The sequence below is a fragment of the Rissa tridactyla genome, chromosome 13 (assembly GCF_028500815.1).
Source record: "Rissa tridactyla isolate bRisTri1 chromosome 13, bRisTri1.patW.cur.20221130, whole genome shotgun sequence".
Lineage (NCBI taxonomy): Eukaryota > Metazoa > Chordata > Aves > Charadriiformes > Laridae > Rissa > Rissa tridactyla.
In genome coordinates, this window is record NC_071478.1 from 2,343,210 (window position 1) to 2,356,741 (window position 13,532).

General features: G+C 46.0%; 1 protein-coding gene across 4 annotated transcripts in view; it reads left to right on the forward strand.

Annotated features, from left to right (window-relative positions):
• TTC28 (tetratricopeptide repeat domain 28) overlaps positions 1 to 11,883 on the forward strand; it is a 172,505-nt gene extending 160,622 nt beyond the window's left edge. For 3 of the 4 annotated variants that reach the window (XM_054219393.1, XM_054219395.1, XM_054219396.1), the window contains 6 exons: positions 822 to 1,053; positions 1,485 to 1,561; positions 3,636 to 3,659; positions 4,490 to 4,619; positions 5,740 to 5,847; positions 6,350 to 11,883. In XM_054219393.1, coding sequence (XP_054075368.1) covers positions 822 to 1,053; positions 1,485 to 1,561; positions 3,636 to 3,659; positions 4,490 to 4,619; positions 5,740 to 5,847; positions 6,350 to 7,974 — 2,196 coding nt within the window. In that variant the 3' untranslated portion in view covers positions 7,975 to 11,883. The remainder of the gene's footprint in view (positions 1 to 821; positions 1,054 to 1,484; positions 1,562 to 3,635; positions 3,660 to 4,489; positions 4,620 to 5,739; positions 5,848 to 6,349) is intronic. The other variant, XM_054219394.1, reaches the window with a different exon arrangement.
• Positions 11,884 to 13,532: the final 1,649 nt, after the last annotated feature.

Here is a 13,532-nt window from a genome sequence, read left to right on the forward strand (position 1 = left end):
AGCAAAAAGAGGTAAAGTGAGCAAAGTCTTGCATTGTGTTGTGACAAAATCCTCCCCAGACCCATCTGGTTTCCATTAGCTGTTGAATTGGGTCTCTGCTTTATTGGGGTTAATTGTTTCTACAAGAAAATAGCTATGAACATTGCAGTCACGGAGATGCAGAGCGTGGTGACTGCTGCCTCTCTGCATACTTGGAAGATAAGAGGCTCTTTTGTCCCCATATGTGCCAGCAGCCTGTTGTGGGGAGCAGCAGGGCTGAAGCCAAACTGCCAGATGGCTAGAATAATCTCTCATGACTTTTAATACTTTTCTTTCCAATGTGTCTTCTGTCGTCCCACAGGAATGTGGAATATCCATAGGATGATGAAAATGTGTGAATATTCCTAGTCATCCCAGTTGCTGGGTTTTGTGGACACACATCTCTCTTTACTGTTTACTGTATAGCTGCAGACTCTTGCCTGGTAATGAGCAGTGTACGCAAGAGACTGGAACCTGAACGCGAGTCATCTTTTGGGGAGAAATGTAGCTGCCAGGCTTACAGGAAACAATCACAATCAAACTGGTACTTAGTGTCCTGTGGCATTACTTTCTCCGGATCCCAGAGAATGTTGACACTCATCACAGTGATTTTACAGCTGTGAGCGCTGAGTTACTGGACCCTCTGTTTTCAAGGGCACTAACATCCTTCTGTGTGAGACAAGCCAGGTTCAACATCGGGTTTGCTGTCTCTCAACCTGCCGTTTCTGACTCTTCGCTGTGTAAAAAGAGGCGATTAGTAAAAATCTCTTCTAAAATAAACTAATGCTCTATTTTCCCCAAAGGTGGAGAAATCGTTGCAGCGAATCCAGAACGGGCAGCACAACTCCATGTATACCTCCCAACAAAGCGTGGAGAATAAAGTCGGTGGCATTCCAGGCTGGCAGGCGCTGCTCACTGCGGTAGGCTTTCGACTGGACCCTCCAGCCAGCGGCCTCCCGGCAGCAGTGTTCTTCCCAACTGCGGACCCCGGCGACCGGCTGCAGCAGTGCAGCACCACCATACAGTCCCTCCTGGGTAAGAAGCAGGCCGGCTATCGGCTCTGTCCTCATCCATCTGCCTTGCCCTGCCTTTCTTTGATGCAAGCCTGTGAAATGGTGATGTTTTACACCAATGAAAGAAAAGTATTTAACAGGACAGAGGTTCTACGAGTAAACGTTTACCGAAGATTTTGTCATAGATGGGAATCATTTACTACTGAGTCCAGTAGCCGAGAAGCATGATGTGACTATTCCATTCTCCCAGCTCTCAGACAGAAAATACGTAATCAGATGCAAAGTGGGAAAACCTGTTGTTTTCTGGAAATTGCTGCTGCTTCCAGAACTGTTCAGTGATGTAGGGGAGAGGTTTTAGGAACTAGCCGAGTTTATGTTCTTTTTGGGTTGTTGCATTTCTAGCGGTCAAGAAACAGATACTGAACAATCCCTGTTTCTGCTGATGTTTTTCAGGTTTGCCTAACCCTGCACTTCAGGCACTTTGTAAACTTATCACAGCTTCAGAAACAGGAGAACAGCTTATCAACAGGGTGAGTGGGGAGGTTTCCCTCCAGTACCAGTTTCCAAATGGTTCTTCCCAGGCCATCCCTGGTTTATCAACCCAGAGCTTGCTGGGATACTTCAGGGTTGAAATGCTAAACTTTCGTGTTTGTGTGAATGAAAGTCTGTGTCCAGAAGAGAAAAATGCAGATATGTTACTGGGCTGCATGGCCTTGGGTCTCCCGTTCAGTGACAGAAATGAAAACATGGATACCTACTGCAGTGAGGGGGAAGCAAAATATGGGAAATTAGCGTCAGAACCAGTAATTGCTATTTGGCCATCCTGTCTAGGGCTGGTCTTTGTCCACTGTAGTTACCAAAGTCCCAATGTATAGCTGACTTTGGACAATGCTAGGTCTGTCAGAAAACTTACTGAGCCTGTGCTTCTCTGGTGGGCGTGCTCGTAGCTCTGCTGAAAGGATTCATGGTCTTCTAAGAGAAAGACAGTGCCACCTGTGGCTATGGGACTTCCCCCGTTTTCCCCCAGTCTCCTTCACATTCCCCCCTCTCCCCAGCCTTTCTAGCATGCCTGGCCTAACCTAACCTGTCTCTGTGCCACCAGCCTGGCTGGCTTTCCATTACACGTTTCTTGCTGTCCTGGTTGCTCCTCTGATGAGGTTTACTGTGATCGTTTGCCTGCTTTAGTGAATGAACACACTGCACATAGTGAATGGGCGTATAACTCTCTTTTCACCTTTCCCCGTGCAAAAGTTTTAGGGAATTACTGTGGTGGGTAACTGGGATTATCTCCGTGCAGCTTCAGAAGGTTTCCCTTCATTCTGTCATGTTGAGTCTCTGCACAAAATGCAAAACAACAGCGCCAGCTTTGCCCTTGCCCGCTAAGAAGCCTGCTTTGTCAATCCATTAGACTGAATATCCTTCAAGGAAAGTGTTTCTTGTTATGATCTACAGTAGCACATGAGGTATTTCTACCGGCTTGTCCTTTGTGGCATTTTGCTTTCTTGCCTTGGCTCTTTTGTCACTGCCTGAGACTTCTGTGGTTGAATAGCAGGGTTATTTTTTCCTCATTGCCACCAGAGGGAGGCCCAGAGTAGGAGGGATGTGATGAGCAGAAGACAACATTCCGCTAGATCGGAATGTGTTACAGTGTCCATGGGATTACTTCACGATTGTCTTCTTGCCTCAGATAATTAAATCACCCAAGGAAAAACATGCAGATGGCTGTACACAACTAACAAAAGATGCACTCACCATTTCCTCGGCTGCCCCATGCAATAAATCTTGGCAGGGGTGTTGCATTGTTTTTGCAAATGTTCTTCTGTAGCCCAAACCCCAGGCAGAATTTCCTTTTGCACAAGAGTCTACCCAGTTACACGTTGGGGTTTTTCAACTTAGCTCTCCCTTCCTCTGCGGTTACTTGCTTTTATCCCCCTCCTTCCTCTCAGCAGTTCAGTTGGTGAGCAGCGCAGGCTCTGCGTGTCCCAAAGGAGAGAAGACTTTGTTCAAAATTGGAGTGTAATGACTGACAGTTCAGTCAGCGGGTGTTGCTTACTGTCTTTCCCATATGGGTGATAGGTGTCATAAGGGAGCAAGCGCTCTTGGCATTGGTGAAGCAGCAAGGCAGGGAGCCTGCTCTTTTGCTCTGGATAGAAAACACTTATTTTTAGTGCAAAACAGAAGGCAGGAACCACAAAAAAGAGAACTTCAGTGCTACGGCACGACAAGGAAAAGTTAGGGGTTGCTGAGCGCATTAAGTGCCAATAATGTATCCCAGAGAAAACAAGAGAAGGGCTTGTTTTATGTTCAGCCTTCTGCCAGAATGTGGGTTGGCCTGAGTATCTGCCTGCTAAGCGTCTGAGTTGACTGTAATGAGCTGGGCACTCCCAGATTCCAGCTGCCTGTTCCCACGCTGTTGGACTCCTCGAGCCATTTCCATTGCTCCCGTCTTTCTCTGGACAGAGCATCTTGCAGTCAGGATGCTGCTTTGCATGTGGATGTGTCACCGCAGGGTTCCCTGTCACAGGCATTTTGTAACACAGAATAACCTGTGTCCTTTCTTTCTTTTCTCCTCTCTTTTCCCTTCTTGTAATCTGCTGCCCGAAGGCTGTTAAAAATATGGTGGGAATGGTGAGTATTAACACGCACTGGGGAATGACACTGCTGTGCAGGCTAAAATGCCTTGGTCAGTGCAGACCCATTGCCCTGCGCTGCAGAGTAGTGTCTTCAAGCCGCTTTCAGGCCTGGAATTTGCTCCATAGTGCTACTGTGGAAAAAAGACGGTGTGAGCTTTTGTGGGTTGCGAGAGATGGGTGGTCCTGAGGTTAGCTGGTCCCTGAATAACGACTTTCCATCCTTCCTGCTGTGGCTGTGTTTTGGAATTACATGGGATCCTGGCACCTTAATTTGTGTCAGATCTTCATAAACACTTTTGTCCGCTACTTTGCTACTCCTGTCCCTTGGGCACAGTTGGGAAACTTCTTTCCTGGACCCCATGGAATTATTAGGAAAGTCTTCCATGGTTTCATATGACTTGTTCTGCCCAGTTAAATGCTGAGAATGAGTTTCTTGGGATTTGCGTGAGGAGTATGGCTCAGTCATGGAATGGGCTTTAGTATATTTCTGTGAGCAGCCCCAGAGTAGCTCTTGCCTTTTCTTTCACTTCACAGATTTTCCTGCTGTGCTTCCTTCTTGCTCAGTTTCCACTGGCCACACTCCCCAACCCTCACCCCTGTTCTGCCCCTGCCTTTGCTTCTGTTCAAGTTTGTCCATCGTTGCTGTCCCTGAACTGTCCCTGTGCCCAGACCTTTTCATCTCACTGTTCTGTTCAGGAGCAGCAGCTGGGTATATGGGTGTAGGGGGAAAGGGATGTTTGTAATGCATTTCCTCAGCTGTGACTGTCAGAAAAGCAGTGATGGGATTTGTAAGGAGTGGCTAATTGTTTGTGGTGTTATCTTCAGCTGCATCAGGTCCTGGTTCAACTTCAGGCAGGCGAGAAGGAGCAAGATTTCTCTTCTGCACCAATCCAGGTTTCCATCAGTGTCCAACTCTGGAGGCTGCCTGGCTGTCATGAGTTTCTGGCAGCTCTAGGTAGGAAAACACTTATTTCCACTGTCTTTCTAAAAGTATTGCGAGTGTCTCATATGGTGTCTTGAAGTAGCAGTGAGACTCCCAGCCTTAGCTTTGTTTGTCTGGGTGCTTTAGATCTGTCTGTCTGTCTGTGCGTCTCTGGATGTGATCCCTGACTGCTCAGTACGTCTTTGCCAGTTCACATCACAGAGCTTTTTCGCTCACCAGTTGGCCAGTGGTAAGGTGTATTTTTTCTGTCATGCACCAAAACATAACCTGAGTGAGCAAAACATGGGTTTTGGGGTTGACAGCAGCTTCATGCCGTCAGGTTGGTTTAACCCCAGTTTTTATTTCAGGATCCTGTTCCCCTCTTGTTCATAATATTTTTGTGTTTGCTTCTGGCCTTCTACCTGAAGTGAACCAGTCATTCCTTTGGCAGGGAAAGCTGTGTGCTGGGCAAGGGCAGGACGTACCAGGGTGATAGTATGTACCAGGGTCTACGTTCTGCAGAAAAGAGAGCTGAAAATTAAATATCAAACCAGATTTTATTCCAGCTTGGACTTTGCTTAGAGTTAGTAAAAGGACGTTGAAGGGAAGAGGCAATGCTGCAAAAAGAAACATCCAAGAAGACAGCTTAAGGAGCTCATAAAAGCCAGGTGTCGTTTCTCAAACACAGTCATGCCTCCTGCAGCCCAGCCTTCATTTGCCAAATTCCAAGGTCTGTGCTCTTCTTCAGGCCCATTTCTGTGAGAAAACTTGGGATTAATGATGAATGGTAGGGGTATGTGGGACACTGTCCCCTGAGGTGTGCTTAGTGTATCATTCCCAGACAATTCCAAATAATTCATAACTAAAGAAGTACTGACTAGTGCATTTTGTCTGTCAGTTTGGACAGGAGTGGTTTGTTCATGTGTATGTGCTCACAGTCCAGCACTATAAAGCTCCCAACACCCGGAGGAGGCATGCTAAATAGTAATAAAAACAAACCAACAAACTGTACGTTGTAGGTGAGGAGTCATCGTTCTGGGATACTGCAGGATTTCATATCTCTTTGTTCTATTTGTGTTATAAATGAGATCACACTTGTTTAAGACATTGGATCTTTCTGAGGTGTGACTTTCTGCTCCATATTCCACTACAGGTTTTGACCTTTGCGAAGTTGGCCAAGAGGAGGTGATTCTGAAAACTGGGAAACAAGCTAATAGGAGGACCATGCACTTTGCTCTGCAGTCCTTGCTGGCACTTTTTGGTAAAGCTGCTTACAGTAGTTTTTGCTCCTATATCATCTGATGGTTTGATTAGAATGGCTTCTATTAAAATGTCACACTCTTGCAGAGATCATACGTACCTCATCACACACACGTCATACAGACCATACATCATACAACAGGTGCAGCAAACGTTATTTTTATACGGGAAACAAACACTTAAGACTTGGCTGAGGCCAAAGCTGGGAGTAGAGTCCAGCAGCTGGAGGGTGTGTAACTCACTCTTGGTTTTGAGATATAAAATAATAATGAATTGACAAGTTTCATCTAGGATAACCGGACTGAAGTTCCTGCCTGTGCATTTCCTGGGCTGTGCACATTTTTTTACTCACCTAAGTAGTAGTCAGGTATTTCAAAGTAGCACAGAGTCTGAGTGCATGTTTTGTAGCATTTCCTCTTAATTGTGGTAGAACGTTATCTGGTTTTGATTGATTTTACTGTGTATCCAGGGGCCTGTTTCTACATATTCTTTTTCTTTTTTAGATTCTACAGAGCTGCCTAAGCGTCTTAGCCTGGACAGTTCCTCATCGCTAGAGTCACTGGCTTCTGCTCAGTCTATTTCTAACCCTGTACCCCAGTATCAAAACCCTCCATTCTCTCCTACTTGTCCAGACAGCATTGCATCAGATGCCATTTCGGTGTATAGCCTGAGCTCCATTGCTTCTTCCATGAGTTTTGTTTCCAAGCCAGAGAACATGCCAGATGGCGTGGTACACAGGGGACGCCAGGACTATGAGAGGCCCAAGAACGTCTACCCGCACAGGTCTGCAGTACAGAGCCAGTTGTCACCACAAACCAGCACTGTAGCCAGCAAAGATGAGGAAGAGTATGAAGGTTTTTCTATCATCAGCAACGAGCCTTTGGCCAGTTACCAAGAAAATATAAAACCAAGATTTTCCCCTGATCACAAACAGCCCAAAAGTGGTCAGGCTGGAGGCATTAAAGAGTCTGTCAACTCCAAAGGGAGCATAAGCACCCCAAATTCTCCTGTTAAAATGACTCTTATTCCCAGTCCAAATTCACCTTTCCAAAAAGTTGGGAAACTTGCAAGTTCTGATACTGGGGAATCTGACCAGTCTAGCACTGAGACTGACAGCACTGTCAAATCCCAGGAGGACAGTAATCCAAAGCTTGATCCGCAAGAGCTGGCCCAAAAAATTCTGGAGGAAACTCAGAGTCACCTCATTGCTGTTGAACGTCTTCAGAGAAGCAGCAGCCAAATAAGCAAGAGCAACAATTCAGACGATGGGGCTTCCACCCCGGCAGGTGTGTCTGCATTCAGATCTTCAGAGACCAGTGCGTTCAGTCGGCCCGTTAGCTCTAGCCAGAAGAATCAGTCTTCACCTCTTGCAATTAAACCAAAGCCTCCAACAAGGAGTTCATCCCTTCAGAAAGTGAGTTCCGGCTATAATAGCCCTACGACATCGGAGATGTCAAACAAAGATGGCCCAGGCCACTACAGCGGGCAGCCGTCTCCAAGCTGTGATTCACATGGGTCCTTAACGGAGCAGCCTCACTTTAAGCTCAAGTACCCCAGCTCTCCCTACAGTGCTCATATTTCTAAATCACCCAGAAATATCTCTCCAAGCTCAGGGCATCAGTCTCCTGGTGGCAGCACTCCATCTCCCGCGCTTTCTTATTCCTCCGCTGGTTCTGCTCGCTCAAGTCCAGCTGATGCCCCAGACATAGACAAATTAAAAATGGCTGCCATCGATGAAAAAGTGCAAGCAATTCACAACTTAAAGATGTTCTGGCAAAGCACTCCCCATCACTCCACTGGCCCGATAAAGATTCTCCGAGGAGCTCCTGGAACAATGACTTCTAAGAAAGATGTCCTCAGCTTGCTCAATTTATCTCCACGGCACAGCAAAGAAGAAAGTGCAGATAAGCTGGAACTAAAGGACCTGTCTATTGAGCAACACCTTGCTTCTCCACAAAAGAACCCTCCGAACGGACACAGGCGGCCTGAAACTACAAATGCAGTGACATCTGCTCATTCTCCACCTTCCACTAGCACTCCAGGAGCCACACGCTCCTTGAGGCTGCCATCTGGAAACGGTTATAAATTTTTGTCACCAGGAAGATTTTTTCCTTCCTCCAAATGTTGAAATGTCTTGAGTACCAGCCGATGACTTACGGTCTTGTTAAAGTATTTGCTTCTGCCCACTTGCCTTTATCAATACAGAACCGTTATCTAAGAAGCCGTGGTCATACCCACAGTTGGCAATGCACAGGAGTGTGACAGATCGGCCCTGGCTGTCACTGCGTAGGAACACGGGCCTTACACAGATGGGTTTTAGTTTCCCTTATCAGGACCTTGGCCAGACTCGCTTGATAAAAGGTTCTATGTAGTGTTCGGTATTTGCAGCAACAGGTCCAATGAATCTAGTTGTCTGTTCATAAAACACTAGCTTTTGAGTCATGTACTTGTATTTCTTAACCTAACAGGAGGTTTTACAGCTGGCTTTTTATACAGAAATTATACATATCAGGGATTGGAGAGGGAAGCGAGAGGAGGCAGAACTTTCATGTATACCACAAAGAAAGTATGCACGAGTTTCTGCTTGGAGACGTACAAGCCTTTTATTTGATTTCTTTCAAAGGCTGACAGAGAGGACAAGATAACATACCTCTAGATATTTCTGCCAAGTTAGCCAAACACAAGAAATTGCTGGCAATAAACTCCATAGCAGCATGATACTGCAGTTCTCTTGCATCATTTAGAGGCTGGTGAAACAAAGACAAGAGGACAGAGGTGCCCTAAAACCTGCATCTCAGGTAACTCTTTTCTGGAGGGAAAACTTCCAGGTGATATTTTGCTGGTTCATCTGCTCAAAAAGAATGTTTGGGGCATAACACGGAAGGTGAACCTCAGCGTGAGGTAGAGAGCGTGTGTCAGAGAGACAGGTTCTGGTTTTATTGGGTGCTCTGATCTTTCTGGCACACAGCGTTATGATGGTGAAATTTTCATCTTGTCAAGCATTTGGGCAGCACGGATGTTTTCTGTCTGCCAAGGGCGCACAGAAAAGGGTTACAGACACTGAAGCTCAGAACATTATTGTACAGTTCCACAGTAGGCAGGACTGGGACATCATGTATGCGGTTTGGAAATCACCTGAGCAATCCCGCTAATTGGTTCCACATAGCTCATGATGGGCGGGTCTGCAGACCTTTCCCCTGCTGTGGAAGCGAGTTTCTTTTGGAGCGAGTAGACCAGTGTAAGCGGATGTCAGTGCAGTCAGAGCACGTACGCGAGGCAGCAAGCGGAGCGGCCGTACGCAAAAACGTGTGCCCTCTGATCTGTGGAGAACCAAGAGCACCCCAGGGGTGACGTGTAACGCAAGCTTTCCTAGGCTAGGTGGTGGTTAGGTGTTATGGATCAAGTTGGAGATACTTCCTTTAAGCGGCTGTTGAATGCAGTGATGTAATCAGAATCCAAAATGATAATTGACGTGCACTGAAAACTGTGGGCGTGTGGTAGCATTAACTCAGCCACAGCGCACACTTGGATCCGAGCAAAGTATTGCCCAGGCCGTGTGCTATGAAGTCGGAGCACTGGATCGCCAAGGCTTTTGGTTTCTATTCTGCACTCCCAAAATTCACTGGGTGACTGAAGGCTAATCACTTCACCTCTCCGTGCCTCGTCTTCCCTTTCTGTCTACATGGGGATAGTAATACTTACCTACCTACCTCACAGAGGTGTTGTGAGGCTTAATTAATTAGGCCCTGAGTTTTAGCTGGATCTTAAGTCAACTTCCAGTCTTGCAACTGACTACCTGAATGGTGAGTGCAGTCAGCTCTGTAAACGTATTAGGGGCACGTTGCTGATGCAGATAATTGTTGCACTTAATGGTGTCTAGATGCTCTTCTCGAAATATGGATCTGATCATTTGTGATTTTCTTAGGGATCTTGGAGGAAAAGCATGAGAGCAGGACAGAGGATTCAGTTCTGATACCGGAATATAAAATTACTTGGGCTCAGCGTACTCGTGGTGCATATATCAAATGCTTGTTTTGAGCATATTCTAGAATCCACTGGGTTCTGGAGAATGTTTTCTTTTTTGCCATTGCAAGAAATCAACACAAACACTAAAGGCAAAGAATATAGGGCTGTGTTGTTACAGTCAGCTAACAAGAGATGGACGATCACAAGTTTCAGTGCAGAAAGACAAAAAGAGTAGTTACTCTCTACTCGTATTATGCAATGTAGCAAAACAGTTGAGTAAATCTGTTCAACTCATATGATGCAAGTTACTTGTCTGTACATTACATCTTTCTGTGATGGTTTGGTGCTAGATATCATCTTCTCATCATTTGGCAGGAAAAATTAGAATAGTGGGCCAAAATGAGTCAGTACAGCGTCTGCCCGTCATCTAGACGGTGAGATTGCTGATCGTGCAGCTTGCTGTGGTCACAAGCCTGCTGAGAGACTTCATGTGACCTAATCTGTTTCTAACCAGCATAACTGTTTTAAAACGACATCCCAGGAACAGCCAGGATGGAAGTGGGCAGCTTTTTGTTTATAGCAACAGCAAATACTCCCTGTAGTGCTGCATAACATGCCAGAAATAAGCCTCTTTACTTGTAGTTTACTTCCATAACTAAAGGCTCTTTTTAATCTGTAGACATATTCTCTATTGCCATTTTGGTGCAACCCATTTTCATGCTGCCAGTGGGTTTTGTACTGGCTTGAAGTTTTCAGAAAGAGCTGAATCGGGGCGGGGGGTGGTGGTGATTCTTCAGTTGGTTTTTTTTGAGGGAGGGGGGAGCATTAGAAACGGGGAAGGGTTCAGATGTAGAGGAAGTTCAGTATTTGGGAAATTGGTGTTGTATAAAGGAAGGTGTCACTAGAAGAAGTCCTTTGGGAAATGTGTTTCCCTCGACTTGACACAGGGCACTTCCATTGGCTTAACGAGAGCCATGAAGATGCATGCTTGCTCATGGCTGGGAGACACTTCACACACCTTGTGCCTCACTCCTCCACCCCCTGAATGAGAAACAACCCCTTTGTGAGGAGAAAAAAAAAAAAAAAGAGTTTTATCAGGTTTGCCCAATATGTGGAGAAATTCAGGAAATGAAAATAACATGTTCTCCGTTTGATATTAGAATTCCTTCTGTGGAGTTTAAATGCATTTGTCGTTGTTGTATTTGTGCATGGTACAAGTGACAACACTGCTTGATACAGTGAGCAATAAGAATTAGGTATTATCCACTTTCACATTAAACCTGCCACATGCAACCATTCCCCAAGGCCATAGAATGTATTTTAGTTTGGTTTTGCCCTGTATGTTTTACTGTGTGAGGTTACAGATTTTTTATTGACTGTCTTTAGCTCCAACTAAATGGGAACAGTAAACAATCTCTCTCATCAAAATCCAGTTTAATTTGATTTTGTTGGCTAGCCTGTACTCTGGCCTGGTACTGATTTTCCTTCTTTTTAATCATACCTTACTTAAACAAGGAAAAAGCATTGAAGGGATGCTACACTCACGTATATCACTCTAGGCCATGTTTCCTTTCATTAGGTCAAACTCGTTCTGTGAACATCTCTCTCAAGTTGCAGAACAGATCCAGGCGCACAGAAATAGCCCTGAATCTGTTAAGAAACACTGGTAGTTTCAGGCTGGGTGGCAATAATGGGTTTGAGCAGTTTCGGGTTCATTGCATTGCCGTGCTGTCCAGAAGGGCTGCAAGTGTGTGTTGGAAAACTTGGCCCCTCAGTTGCAGAACTCCTTCAAAAGAGCGTTGAAGATGGTAACTCGGAGAGGACTGTCAGCAAAGACTCTTCCAAGCAGCAGCCCTTTAGCACTTGCTCTCCTTGTATGCAGTGTTAGCCATGTTTGGCCTATATGGACTTTCTTTGTAAATTAAAACTCTGTTTCCAGACAGCATTAAACTTTTTATATTATGAAATTTACCATGTAAAAAGATTTTCATATTTTTATTGAAATTGCTAAGGCATTTGGCCTTCTTTCTTTGTGATTTCAGTGTCTATTAAAGCATGAGTTCTCTCAGTACTTTAGTCTCTTGGTCTAGGGTGGTGTTGGGAAAGGATTTGCTAGCACACGGCGCTGGTCCAGCCACCCGCCTGCTTGCTGGTCTGTTCCTCTCGCCTGCTCCTGCGAAGCAAAGAAGCCAAGCGTAAATCTGCATTCTGTGCCGAAGTACGACTTACGTACGGCAGCCGTCCTCGGCTTCCCCTGTGGAAGTGAGGGCTCATTGAGAACTTCCTCCTCTTTTTGTGGCAAAATGTAGTGTTCCTGTTACAAATGATGATTGGAACTTGCTTTTCCTCTTCCTAGCAGGTGGTGGGAACGTCTATATTTGTTCGCTGTCTGTCTTCTTGTAGCAGCAAAAGGACACGTAGGGTTGGAAGGAGCTTCAAGGATCTCCCAGTCCCATCCCTCCGCTGTGGAAGAACCAAGTGCTGAAGGTATGATACGTTTTCCCCCATACTGATGCCAGTTGCCATTTGCTGATTTAAATCCTCCCTCTGCCCCCATGTGAAAGGTGCCTTTGTGCTTAGGGGAAGTGTTGGTGACCAGATGAAACTAAACAGAATGTGACTTTCTGTGGTCTCAGAAGTTTCCATTGACGCCGGTCTCCCAGTTGTGTAAATGCAGCCTCTGGCCATGTTGACAGAACACAGAAACCAAACTCTCAGTCATGTCACAGCAGGCTCTTACTGGCCTGCGGTCTCTGCCCTCCATCCAAATCTTTGATCTGCTGAGAAAGGTGATCCTGAACCATGTAAATCCCTGCAGTCTTTCTGGCGTTAACGCTGTTGGAAGGGACCTTTCCTGGCATGTGTCTGAAGCAGCTGATTCTCTGTATTTGAAGGCATGGATGGTGCAGCCCCACAGCAAAGGTTCTAGAGGCGGCTGCATCAGCTTAGTCCTGCTCTTATGATTGCCTGCAGCCTGGTGAGACATCAGTGTAAATCAGTAGGCAGCTGGCGTGGACGTCTTCGCTTTTCCTGTCGTATACTAATATACTGCCACTGTGTCGCAGAGACGCGAGAGAGTCCTGTTCCTTTCAGAGACGTGCTGCTAGAACAGCAGGTGTGGGAAGAGGTCAGTTCAGCACTGCAAAAACAAGAGAGGACTTGTCTAAAAGCCTGACCTTGAACATTTTTGTATTGAATACTTAATATGCAAATACATATCAGGTACAGGCTGGAACATTTTGTGTCAATACTCACGTTCGTGCTGTGGATTGACATACACTACCCGTAGCGTATACCTGCCTGTGCCCTTCTGCAGCCCTGCAGATCTGGGCTCCCCGCTGGAGGCAGCCTTTGCTTCCCACTGAGACCGGTCCCGGGCTCCCTTGCAAACACCCCACCTCTAGTGCTCTCCTGTTACTTTCCCCAGATGGCCTTGCTTTCTTGTTATGTTTTTATGTACTCTCCAAAGAGAAGAACTTACTTTTTTATCCCTGTCAGAAAGAGTGCCAGCCACCTTCTTTTACATGATGACATCATTTGCATGTGGTTTTATTGGTAAATGGCTGCAGCTGGTGTTTCAGTGGACTCCAAGAAAGCTGTTCCACAGGGAACTGCAGCAATTGCCGCTCATGCAAACCAGAAGCGTACAGGGGATTGCATTCTCTGTAACAAGTCTCTCCCACGTCCTCCTCTGAGAAGCCCTTGGAGAGGGGCATTTGT